This window comes from Corvus kubaryi, unplaced genomic scaffold, assembly GCF_017639235.1.
Source record: "Corvus kubaryi isolate FWS band 111438036 unplaced genomic scaffold, C.kubaryi_AGA036_p1.0 37367, whole genome shotgun sequence".
Taxonomy (NCBI): domain Eukaryota; kingdom Metazoa; phylum Chordata; class Aves; order Passeriformes; family Corvidae; genus Corvus; species Corvus kubaryi.
In genome coordinates this window covers 2,901,707-2,914,270 of record NW_024581119.1, presented here as the reverse complement: position 1 = coordinate 2,914,270, position 12,564 = coordinate 2,901,707, and the positions used below count along the sequence as shown (strand labels likewise).

The window sequence follows — 12,564 nt, the reverse complement described above, 5'->3', positions numbered from 1 at the left end:
TGAAAAGAGCCCCGGGGATAAATTTTGGGGGAAAATCCATTCACTGGGAGCTTGTCCCTAATGATTTACGGCTGTGGGGTCCCTACCTGCACGTTCTGGCAGATGATGGTCAGTGGCCCTGCGTCCCCTGGCCCTTGGTCTTCCTGCTGCCTTCTCTCCAGAGCTCCGTCAGCAAAGGCTTGAAGGGATGGGGAAGATGTGGTGTTCAGAATGGAGTAGGACCTGCCAAAAATAGACAAATATTGGCTTTGGGAATGCTTTGTGTGCTCAGGCTGCTCTCAGGATGTTTCTGTAGCCTCCAGGAGCTGGTGGTAATTACTGTTGCGATGTTATTTCGTTATTATTTGGGTTTTAGGGCTGCCCAGAGAGCAGCTTGCCAGGTGATGCTCACACATGAGGAGGCAAATTCCATCTCCACAGGCTGTTTCCTTAGAAACAGGTTACAGAACAGTTCCCAAACTTTGGTCTGGGAAGCTCTCTCTGCCCTGGAATATTCTCATGGAAAATGCCAGGACCTTCCTGACGACCACAGGATGCTCACTAACATCACCTGGGCACCAGTTCACGTCACTGACCATGGGCTTTTGGTCCAAAGTTTGGGAATTAAAGGCTACAGGGAGTTTTCACTCACCTTTGTAGCACAAGCTGTGCCTTCAGCAGGAAGCTGGGGCCTCTCCCTGGGCATTTTTCAGGGTTCCTGTGCCCAGAACAGCTTCTACCCCCTAGCAGGGACCTGGCACACTCAGCCCTGTTGTTCCTGCATTATTCAGTGCTGCCTGTTCCCTTCCCCACCTCCTTGGGAATTTATTCCCCTCAGTGCTTCCTGTTAAGTGCAGCCAAAGGGATATTACAGACCCCATTCCCCTTCGAGGGCCTTGCCTAATGATGAATAAAGCTCTCACTCCCAGATCCTCAAGGACTTTGACCAAAACCCTGGGGACTAAACTGTGACAGGCAATTCCAGAAGCTGCAGCAACCCTCTGCTGACTCAGTTACCTCTGCTTAGTCATTAAAAGAAAAAGAACATTATCAGGTAATGGATGCGGTCATTTACTTTGACAGAAATAGTTGCCAGAGCTGGCCACTTTTCAGTGCCTTAAACATGTCAGGAGTTGCTTCCTGATAGCACCCAGTTAGGAGAAAATCTCAGAGGGGTTTCACAGCTGTTAAAATAACCTCGAGTGCCTCTGCCAGAGGGACAAAAATAGGTCACCTGCATGATTTATATGATTTAAAGGAGAAAAAAACCCCACCATGCTGTTGGTCCTGATCTGTTATCTGGTGGAATTAGGGTGCAAGGGTGACATTGAGGTGCTGGATTATTCCTGAGTTCCCAACAAGGGCTGGCCCTGCCTCAAGGAACTGCCTCCCTCATTGCCCAAACGCAGGTGGTGCATTGGAGTCAGCACAGATCCCTCCTCACTGACCCCAAAACTTGAGTATCTCAGTGTGAACAGAATCTCAGTGTGAACAGAATCTCAATTCTTACTTAGGACCCATCTCTAGTTCAGTACAAAGTGAATTTCTTCCAGCTGTCAGCCCCTCCTCCCATTTCAGCCCTTTCCTGCCTTGCCCATATGACAATTTTTTAAGGACACTGGTCTGGAAAATAACAAGAAATTTTTTTGTTACCCCACTTCCCTTTGCCCCCAGGAGCTGCCACTCAATTTCTGAGTCTTTCTTTCTTTCTAAGCCTTTTAATAAAGGCCACGAGTGCTTTACCATCTATTTATAGATGGCTGGACTTGCTGGGAATGATGCTGAGGCAAAGGCAAACTCTCTCAGAGTGCCTGGAGAAGAGCCACCAGCCTGTCTCCAGTGCTGCCTCCTTCCTGCTGCTGGAAAACAGAAACTGCCAGGCTGTTCCAGCTTAGTCATCTCCTAAGGACAGGTCATTGTTTGGAAGCTTTTCCCCAAGGCTCGTGGGTCCTCTGCTCAGCAAACAGGGACTGAAGGCAGACAACAACCTCTCCTGTCTTCTGGGTGGCGCCTTGTCTTCCCTGCTCTGCCAGGGATGAATGAGGGGTGAATGAGAGATCTCTCTCTGTGCCTGATGGAGTTCTGGGCTGGGGAGGACTCAGGGCTGAGCTGGTTTCCAGAAGGGAGGAGGTGGTGGTGCCACATCTGGACATCAGAGCCGTGACTGCCCCGTGCCTGCTCTGTGTCTGTCCCTCACCACCTTGCTCATGTGAAGCCTGAAAATTCACAGCCAAGGAACAGCCTGGGGTGTCCTTTTTGCTCTTTTGTTTCCTGCCTTTTGTTTAATTTGAGGAGGCTCAGTCTGCATTAAGTGCTGAGTTAGGTCAGTTCTGTCTGGCCTGTATCAGGGGTTACCAAATGCTTTTCCTTTCTGCTCAGACCCCTCCCCACAGGGCAGCTTTGCCCACTGAAATGTGAAATACAGACAGTCTGTGTTTTGTTCCATGCCCCATCCCTTCCCTGGGTATCCGACCTGCTGCCTGGTGTGATGGGACCAGATTTGTGTGATTTTATGGTGCTCGGAATGTGCCTCTCCCCCCTTTTTGTCACCTTTTCCTCTTCCATAGAAACAATTCCCTCTGCTCCAGGTTTGCCAAAGGTGTTTGGGTTGCTTAGATATCAACCCACCCCTCAAACAGAACTTTTTTAAATTGCTGTTTAACGAATTCCCACAAAAGTCAAGAGGCATAACCTTATTCAAAGGTGAGGGCTGCATTCTCACTGAAGCCAGTGGCAGGCTTCTAAAAACCTTGCTAAATACCCTAAGAAATGTTGCTGATCCAAAGTCCTTTTCAGCAGGGTGTCAGGCACAGAAGATGCCTCTTCCCAAATTAACGCTCAAATTTACACCTCTCTGATCCCAGGCCCACCTCAGAGGTGCCTGCACAGCAGTGCCTACAGCAGCCATCTGCTCCAGCTCCATTAACCAGCAGCAGTCCTGGGAGTCATAAAGAGCTGCTGCAACATCTCAGCTAAAAAATCACCTTGTCCTCTAATCCCACGCTAAGGGAGAGCATCTGCTCCTCCTTGGCTGGTGAGACCGGGCTCTGTGTGCCAGCTCCTTCCCCTCAGTGCCCTTCTAAGCAGCCCTCCTCGCTTCCCAGGTGAAATCCCAGCTGCTGAGTCCCTTTTTGCAGCCATGGGACGTGGGGTGAGCAGCTTTACCTACCCATGGAACACCCAGGTCCCACATTCATCCGCCTTGGTGATGTAGTTTTCAGGCAGCAGCCCCGAGCAGCCAGTTGCAAGGGAAATGCCGTAAATCCAGCCCTCACTTGTGCTGGTTTGCTCCACTGGAGACATGAAAATGAAATCCCCTGGGACCAGCTCCAGCTCGTCGTCGTTCTGGGGGGTGTAGGGGTAGATCACCTGCAGAGTCTGGGGGAGAAAAAGCACAAAAGGGTTGTTAATGGAAGGGAATCTTCAGCAGAGTGGGGCAGGAGCACTGCCAGCCTTTAACCTCAGGTCCTCTCCCAGAGCTTTATCCAGGAAAGCTTTCCTTCAGGGAATTCCTGCCACTCTTTTCTCTTGGAAAGCTTTTCTAGGCATTTAGTTCTTCCCAGCTTGATTCCAGTTGTGTTTTTGGTAACCAGGAGGGCAAGGGGTGGATGATTTTTAAGAGCAAGCAAAGCCATGACTGTGTGTTTAAATCCAAACACCCCATTAAAAATGGAACTGAGTTCTGGAATTTAGACAGCTCTGGTGGTCACTGACCATTCTTGATCTCCCTACTCATGTTTGATCTCAAAGAGCAGCTCTGTTTGCTGTTGCCTTTGAAGACAGAGCAGAGACATTATTGGGGAGCCTAAAAGATTTGACATGCTGCCCTCAGAGCTTGGAATTCATGGGAATGCACAGCAAAAAGCACAGGTGATGAGAAATTCTGGGATGTGGCCACACTGTTTTCTTTGTGTCTCCTGACATGAACAGGATTAAGTTGAAAGGTGGGGGGAAATCAGTGAGTGTGATTCTGTAATTCACTTGAGCATGAGGAACCCACATGGATCGAACACCTGCAAGTAGCTTTCCTTGGAAGTGGCCATGGAAATCCTCCATTTAGGAGGAGAACTGACCTGTTCCCATCCCTGGACAAGCCTGACTTCTGTGGTGGCACCATGAAAGAAAAGCCACCATCTGCTGAGCAGCTCGGCTCTCCTGCTGGTGGCAGCCCTCACTAATCCTCCTGCACCATCTGTGGCATCTCCAATGGAAGGCGGGAACCAGTCCCTGTCCCCTGATAGCTCAGGGCCACACCCTTCACACGGGGCTGCAGTGGGATCTGCAAAGCTGGGGGCTGGTTTCCATCCCAGCTCCCCGTGCCATCAGTGGAGCTTCTGAGGGACACGGCTCTCTGGGTGGAAAGGAGGCTGTCACACGTGGCAGCACAGCCTTGGCTGGCTCAGAGAGCTCTCCAGGAGCTTTGGCACTTCTGGTGTATCCTGTGCTGGGCTAAAAGAGCGTTTTTCCAGCTCGGCCACAGATTTTGTGTGTTGGTCCTGGGCAATGAACTTTGGGGAGTTAATTGAGTTGGGAGCCTGAGCCTGAGCAGGCATTTTCTGGAGGTTCCCTCCTCCAGACATTGATTCATCTCGTCCTGAGATGGACATCTGAGATGTCTCAGATGTCTCATATTCTGGAGGTGCCTGTTTTTCCACCCCAGGCCTCAGACTGGCTCAGACATGAGGTCAAACTTTGGGATATTTCTAGTGATGATGGATTTCACATGTGGCTTCTCTGTGCTCAATCTTCAAAACGAAATTAATATTTTATGTTGGAAAACAACATAATTAAAGAAACTATCTGATGAGGCTTAGATACTTCAGGTATAAGAATCCATATGAGTAATTGAAATATAAAGGCTGTGAGGGTGTTTCCTACATGATGAAACTAAATGCTGTGGTTAGGAATAAGGTCAAGACTGTACAGTAGAACTGGACTGGTCAGGTTAAAATGCTGGTCTGGTTCTGGAGAGATCAACCCAACTTATGCTGAGCTCACAGGAGAGTCAGTATTAGAATTAATTAATCAGCAGGACATTATTCCCACAAGAAGCAAGGAATGAGGTGGGTGAAGGACAAGTTTGGACAGTGTGAGTAAAAATCCCCAAAAAAAGGCAATAAGGTCTGTTTGTTGACTGGTTTGTTTGGAGTTTTGGGGTGTTTTTTGGGATGAAACTGATGCCTTTTCCTGGTCTTAAAATCAAGAGTCATACACGGTTAGAAGGGGAAAAGGGATTTTACCTCGGTATTTATTTTAAGGATCCTTAGGTGCACACGTCCAGGCCATATGCATCGAGATGCACCCCACCGAGCCTATCCTCTTCCCAACACTGGGTATAACATTCTAGGTGTTACTAATTAGCAGATCCATCAAAGATTCCCCAATGAGAGGCTCAAGTGAGCCCCCCTCCCCAAGGAACCTTCCCTGGATGGTTCTATCTGGGTTTACAGAATGTGTTCTGGAGAGGACCTTGGGGTCTGGGGCACACTGATCCCTAGATACGAAGCTTCTAAAATGTTGAGTCTCTCAGCTTAACAAACAAGTCCAAGAATGTAGGCAAAAAGCACTGGGAATACAGAAGCTGTAAAAAGGTATAACAGGGGTATAAAAGAAAAGGCAAAAATCTTCATGGCATCAAAACAGCTCCAGGACTTTACCTCGTGGTTGACAAAGCGAATGTCCCGGGAGAAGATCGCGGCCACCCAGTCGCAGCCCAGCTTGACATCGATGCTCTGGGCCAGCTTCTCCAGCGTGGGCAGGTGGCTGCTCTGGAAGTGATAGGCCAGGGTCACGTGGAGCTGCTTCTTGTGGGGCTCCACGTGGACATCTGCGACGGGAAGAGGAGGGTTAAAAACCCCTTTGTGCTGGATTAGTGACTGTCGCCTCTAACGGGAGCTGGACTCCCAAAGGTGCTCAGGAGGAACAAATTGTAGTTCACTTGGGAAAGGCTGTGGGGTCTCTGATATTGCAAATGGATCAGAGGTTCGGGGTCTGATTCAGCCCTGAGTCACAGCAGGGTGCCCGACAAGGCATCCTTGCCAAGCAGCGGATGGTGTGACAGTAATTATTGCAGCTGTGAACACGCTGCATCTCCTGCCAACAAAAAAGACGCTTCTCCAGATAGTGGGGAGGCTTTCATGAGCACCTGAGGATCTGTCCAAAATAAGCAGGTTAAAAAGCATAATTTTTACTCTCCCTCCATTGTTCTCTCTGCTGCACTAACAATTACAGATCCATGGAATTTGCAGGTTCGTGCAAGTTGATTAAATCGCTTCCCCTGACATTAGCTGGATTATCAGTTTAGCCACTGAGGGTGAGCTATTCCCAAACTGTGGAAACATAATAACGATTCAAAATGGCCCAAAAAAAGAACCTGCATTAGGAAAAGATTCCAGGTGAAAGTACGTGAAATATTGGGGCTCTTCCAGCAGATGTGGAAATCACAGGATACATTGTTTGCGTGTAATTTATTCTTGCTTATTCAACCAAAAATTGCAATTAAATTCGACTGATTATTCAGTCACAATTGCAGCTATTCAGAGATTTGGCTCCAAGTGCCAGCCAGGGTTAGCTTTGCAAGCTCATCCATCTTTTTTTTGTTGTTGTTATTGTTGTTTTTGATCAGCAATAAAAAATATGTTCAGGATCTCTCAAAAAAACCCAGAGACTTTAATGTGATAACCCACCCAAGCTGTGGCTGCAATGCAGCAATTGCCTTCCCCTAAAAACCCCCAATTTGGCCTGAATTGGAGCAGTCTCAGGGGCAGAAGATTGTTGGAAGCCACCAACGCTTCTTTATTCTGGGTCAGTGGGGGTTTTTTTGGGCAAAAATTGCACTTTTGGCTGTGCTGGTTTGGAGGGGAACACTGATCCTGCTCTCATGTGGCTGCAGTGTCCTTGGACCCACCCAATGTCGGCCTTCCAGAATCTTCTTTTGAAAGATAAAATTCCCTCCTTCTTCTAAAGGGAAAGGAAGTTCTGGGTCAGGTGAAAGCAAAGCATTCCAGAGGTTCTGGACACTTCTGGATCCCTCCTCTGGAGCAGGGGCAGACTCACAGCATTCCTGCATGGTTGTGGGGTGCCTGTCCAGCATGGAAACACCCCAGGAATGCAGAATTTGCTGCCTCTTGATGCATTTAAACTCCAGGATAAGCCTGGAATAGCGAAGGACTAAACCAGTTGTGTTGTGGGCAGCCCAAGCTGAGCTCTCTGGTGATGGAGGGTGGGAGGATTAATCAGGGAGATGTTACAGTGCTCCTAGGCTGTCGTGACTTCCCAGTTTGGAGGTAACTGGGGGACACCCAGCGAGGTTGTTCAGCAGTGGAGACCATGGGAGGACGAGGTGTTCTGGTGATTTCTCCTTCCAGAAGCAGGAGAGGACCGTGGGGACAACCCTGTGAGCACTGAGGTTGGAAAGGACACTTGGGGTCTTTTCTGGAGCCCTCTTTACACCTCAGACATGCAGTGAACAAACAAACACAGCCTTGAAATGGCCGGGGAAAGTTCCGTGGTGGTGGCTGGAGGCAGAGAGCAGGGCAGGAAACGCCGAGCCCCCTCAGAGCGGCTGTGTGAAAGGTTAAGGAACCACCAAATGTCAGCTTCCCTTTCAGAGACAGCACTGAAAACTGGGTGTGAGAGATAAAAGCACTGAAAGCCAAAGCACCGGGAGGGGTGTTCCCCTCACTTTTCACTTAAAGATCAGGGATTTGCTTTTGAGCTTTGCATCAGAGCTTTGGGCTTCTGAAAATGCCCAAACCGTGAGCTTTGGCAGCTGCTTTGCTCCTTCATGGCATCAGAGCTTTGGGTTTCTGACAGTGCCCAACCAGGAGCTCCTGGCAGCTGCCAGAGCAGTCACTCACCTGCTTTGGAAGCCGCCTCTGCAGCGAAGTCTGCTGCAAACTTTTTGAGCACCTCAGCACTCTCCTCCTTGACGAAGAGCCCGATGAAGTTGGAGGACGTGTACAGCTCCAGGGGCAGCGGGGCCGGGAATTTGCATTTCCAGCGCATCACCGTGGCCTGCAGGGCTTCCGTGAGGGCATCGACCTTGCTGTCCTCGCACTGCCAAGGGAAGCAGGACAGGCATTGCTCAGGAAAGGAAGGGATGTGGGTGGGTGTCAAGGGTTCACCTTTCCCCTCATGCAGTGAGAAAAAGCACAGGGGCATGGAGAAAAAAAAAAAAATCTACGTTTAGAAATGCTCAGCCCCTCCCTTGTCCTCAAAGCAGGATCAGCTATCCCCAAGTAACCTTCACAAGCTCCCCCACCCATTCTCATGCTAAGGATCACTGGAGAGGATGAGAATTCGGTCTTCTGCTGCTGCTCTTCCCTGAAAACAACAGCTTAAAAAAACAATTACCTCCTCCAGAAGCCCAGGCATCAGCAAAACCTCCCCAGCCCCCCTCTAAACTGGGAGGAAGTCTCCAGGCTGAGCCTGGCAAGGGCTGCTCAGGAATGGCTAAAGGAGAGACAGGAGCCTCTCCATGTGCTTTACCATGAAGAACTGGCACAGGGTGATGTGTGGGAAGATGTTGTGAGCTTTGTTCTTGCCACAGATCTGCTTCGACTGCTGCCAGAACTCCGACAGCTTCTGCGCCAGGGGCCCGGTGGGGCGCAGGTACAGGACGTACTCCCGGGGCAGGGTGTCATCCAGGAACGGGTCACCCACGTGGGAGAAGAGCCTGGCAGGCAGAAAAAACTGTTCAATTGAGAGATAATGACAGATTTCTTTTCCCCAGCAAAAAAACCCCTTTTTCACCAGCTTCCCATGTGCTGGCTGCCATTCATTGTCCCTTTACGGGAAAAATCAGCTCTGGTGGGTCAGGCACTGCCTCGCTTGCAGCCCATTATCACTGCTAAGTAATACTGAAAATTGGGTTTGAGTTTCAGGCCGGCGCTCTGCAGGTCTAACCCAGGTCACTGCTTCTGCCTTTTCTGCCTTTCAGTGTGTGAAACACAGGGAGGAGAGCACCAGGAATGGCTCCACGCCTCTGGGAAGGCAGCTCTCAGCTTTCCTGCTCAGCTGCAGAGAGTGGGGGGGTTCCTTCTCTCACCTGTTCCTCTTCCACCAACTCTCTCAGGCCAGGCTCATTTCTGGATTGCTTCTTTACAGCATCTCACTAATTCTGCAGGTGCTTTTCAGGCAATGCCCCCGTTTAAACATTCCACATTCTAATGGCTAAAATCCTGAATTCACCACTTCTTTTACTTTTTAACATTTATTACTTCATACCAACCAGTCGCATGCTGCTTGAACACTCCTTCCACCTGTCGATGCCAGCGCTTTTTGTCTGCAGAGAGAGCAAAATAAAGAGAGAATTTCAGTGCTGCTGGGTCCTGTGGCTCCTGCCACAGCTGCTGCTGTGTGTTTGGAAACTCGTGGGATGCCCTTTCCAATTCTCTCACCCCTGGGGCTTTTTTCTGGATGTGCCACCTGTCAAATCCCCATAAACTGTTTGAAGGGCAAAGTCACACAGCCAGGGCAAAATAGGAAATATGGACCTCTGGGTTTTCCCACTTCCCCACTTTTTCTGGACAGAAAAACACCAGCATTTGATGGTCTCTTTGCTGGGAATTTCAGCATGAAACCCCAAAGGTTTGGGTCTGAAAGTGCAGGCGTTGCACTGAGGACAAGAAAAATTCAACTGCCACGAGAGGGCACAAAGCAGAGATTTTCCAGGTTAGAAAAGTTCCCTTCACTCCTGGCTACACTCAAAGAGCTCTTTTGCTTCCCTCTCTTCAGGATGCCTCTAAATCCCTTTTCACTCCAGCTGGGAACACCCAGGTCTCCTGTTCAGCAAGTTTTCCAGAGCAGACCAGCACAGCTAACAGCTTTAGACATGGAACTGTGTTCTCCAAATGCTCGACACCAACACTGGAAAGCAGCTGTGGATCAGCTCAGCTCTGTGACACCAGGGACAGCCAAAGGGAGGGATTCACCCAGAACCCAAATGGAGCAAGAACTATGAGTGGAGGGCGCAGAAAAGGATAGAAATTTCAGGGTCATGGGGCAGAGACAGGCTCCCAGTTGGGGAAGGTGCAGAATTCCCCATGAGTAGGTGATTTCAGAGCTTCCTACTTAAAGGAAAGGGGACAGACTGCAGGGTCCAGCCTGTAGCTCTGGGTTTAGAGCAGCTGGGACCCTCCAGGACTTGTGACCGTGCTTGTGTCACCCTTTCTGTCTGCAGTGACGACTTTCAAAGTGCTCTGACAACCACGGAGGATATTCCTGCAGCGTCACCCACCAGCGCCCAAGCATGTGCTGTTGACTCAGCTGCGCTTCAGCTCTGCCCTTGCCGTCCCCACCCCTTGAATATACACATTTTTGCTTGTTTGGAGGGTAAGAGGAAGGCAGAAAGATAATGCTGCAAAAAAAAAATTTAAAAAGGGCTGTGTTGCAAACGTGTGATTATGAAAATACTTCCTCCCGAAGCTGTTTTGCTGCCCTTATCTGCCAGCATTCCCTCGAGGTCAGCAGAGTGCTGGGCCCAGCACCTGCCCTCTGGGAGGATGGATTTGGGGTGGTGGCCACCGTGGGTTGCTGTTTCTGCCTGGCTGACCTTGCTCTGCTCTGGAAAATGTTCGATGCAAAGCAGCCACTGCTTTGCCTTGGAAAGCAGCTCAGGCAAAGGCAATGAGCTAAAAGATACGGGGGACCTCTCAGGGAGCAGTGCCTGTGGATTGTCCCTGCCCTGCTCCCATCATTTGTTGTGCTGCCTTTGCCCAGTTCACCTCCCCTCCTGTTCGGGTTGTTTCTGCTCTTTGAAACACCACTGGGATGTGACTCTGCAAAACTCTCCTTTGAAATCTGTGAGTTAAAACTGCCCTCCCAGAAAACCTCTGGCTCTGAAATGAGCAGCTTCTCCGGGATTTCCTCTGCCCAGACCCCAGCACAGGCCTCTGGAGGAGCTGTACAAAATCCAGGTTCTGCCACCCACCCTCGGTGACTCTTTTCCTCAATGACCTGATGATTCCTTGGAACAAATCACACAGCAGAGCCCTGCTGGAATTAACTGCAGCTCCTACAGTGCCTGGGGACCCCAAAGGGCGCCAGAGAACATTAGGCTGGACCCACACACGTTTGTTCATGTGTGATTTCCAGAGTTGCCTCCATCATCCACAGGGACAACCAGCCCCCTTTTCAATTTAATTTTCAGTGTGAGGAGGAAATGCTGCACAAAGCAAACAAAGCCAAGGGATATTTTTATCCCAGGACCTGTAACTGAGAGGTTCTTTTCTTTTTTTCCCCTCTTACTTTTTAATTGAGTGCAGGGGATGGTGCTGATGACTGATAAGTCTCTGCATCCCTCCCAAAATTCCACCCTGGCCAAAACCTGGAGAGGACCCAACCTCCAGCTCCCGGGCCAGGATCAGATTTTTATAAGTTGAGTACTCAAAACCGGTCACAGCCATACAAAAGTGGCCTGATTTTCACAACTGCTGAGTGCAGGGGGAGCTGGAAAACATATCCTGCTCCTGAGAAAATCAGGTCACTTAATTAGGTGACAAATTATGTCTTAGGTGCTCAGATTTCCTCACACTGGGTAGCAAGTGTTGGCTGGAGCATTAGACAAAACTGTGACTCAGATGAACCAGAAAAGAGGAGAAAGTAAGAGAAGAACTTATTTTTTCAGCATTTACTCGGTGGTATCACCCAGTAACCATTTCTGGTCACGCCAAATGGATTCAGGTAGGGCATGAGAAGCTTTGTGCAGCATTGCTGGTCCCCTGAGCCACCCAATTCCTCCATCTCTTGGCTTCTGCTGCCTCTGAGATGAAGTGCAGGGAAATGATTTAACAGCACCCAGCAACATGGAATAGCAATTTTGAACAGCAAGGCAGAGGTTCTGTGCAACTGCAGGTCTGGAGAATTCGGGGAGGGGGAAAGAAAATCCTGATAGCGATGGCTTCCAAAGGCACAGCAGGTATTTTATTCATCAGGAAGAATTAGATGTGTTTGATTCTTCAGCCTCAAAGCCCTCCCCATGACAAGGCCCAAGGAAAACCACTCAATCACTGCTTAAACAGGATGAAATACTGCCAGGAAGCATCCCAGCTGAAGAGCTGCCCCCTTGGCCCAACACACGACAGCAGAATTGGTGTTGCTGCCCCGGCTTACACATTAATGTGTAAATGGTGCCCATTTTAACCCCAACCCACTCAGTGGCAGAGCACAGAGCTCTGCGTGCTGCAGAACTTCCCTCCTTACTGCTGAAGGATTTTTGGCTTCCTGTCACTTCTGGTTGGGAAAAAAAAAGGGGAATGTCAATTCAGCTCGGAAATACATATCAATAAACATAAAATATAATGGCCAAATCCCATTTGCTTCAGAGGAAATGGCTGTAATGGGGAATGAGGCATTAACCATAACGAGAACCTCCAGCCTCAGAAGCACCACACAGAAATCCTCCCTCTGTTGAGTGCTCAGCCTTCTGTTTCTAGTCCAGTTTAAAAAGTGCTCAGCTTTATTCAGGCCCAGCTTAAAAAAGGAGGGGCTGCCAGCGGCAGTGAACACTGCAAACAGAGCAAGAGCAAGGCATGGGGGAACTATTCTGAGATAAAACATGATGCAGATAAAGACACCACTAAA

The 12,564-nt window shown here is 49.5% G+C and overlaps 1 protein-coding gene across 2 annotated transcripts in view; it reads right to left on the bottom strand.

The window, feature by feature from the left end:
* The window catches only part of UBASH3B (ubiquitin associated and SH3 domain containing B), a 58,144-nt gene that overhangs the window by 7,578 nt on the left and 38,002 nt on the right, over positions 1 to 12,564 (bottom strand). Inside the window, exons 2-7 of one of the 2 annotated variants that reach the window (XM_042034077.1) lie at positions 9,212 to 9,265; positions 8,470 to 8,656; positions 7,839 to 8,037; positions 5,637 to 5,806; positions 3,149 to 3,357; positions 87 to 222 (exon numbers count right to left, since the gene is read on the bottom strand). In XM_042034077.1, the coding sequence (XP_041890011.1) occupies positions 87 to 222; positions 3,149 to 3,357; positions 5,637 to 5,806; positions 7,839 to 8,037; positions 8,470 to 8,656; positions 9,212 to 9,265 (955 nt within the window). Of the gene's footprint in view, positions 1 to 86; positions 223 to 3,148; positions 3,358 to 5,636; positions 5,807 to 7,838; positions 8,038 to 8,469; positions 8,657 to 9,207; positions 9,266 to 12,564 lie in introns of both variants that reach the window. The other variant, XM_042034078.1, reaches the window with a different exon arrangement.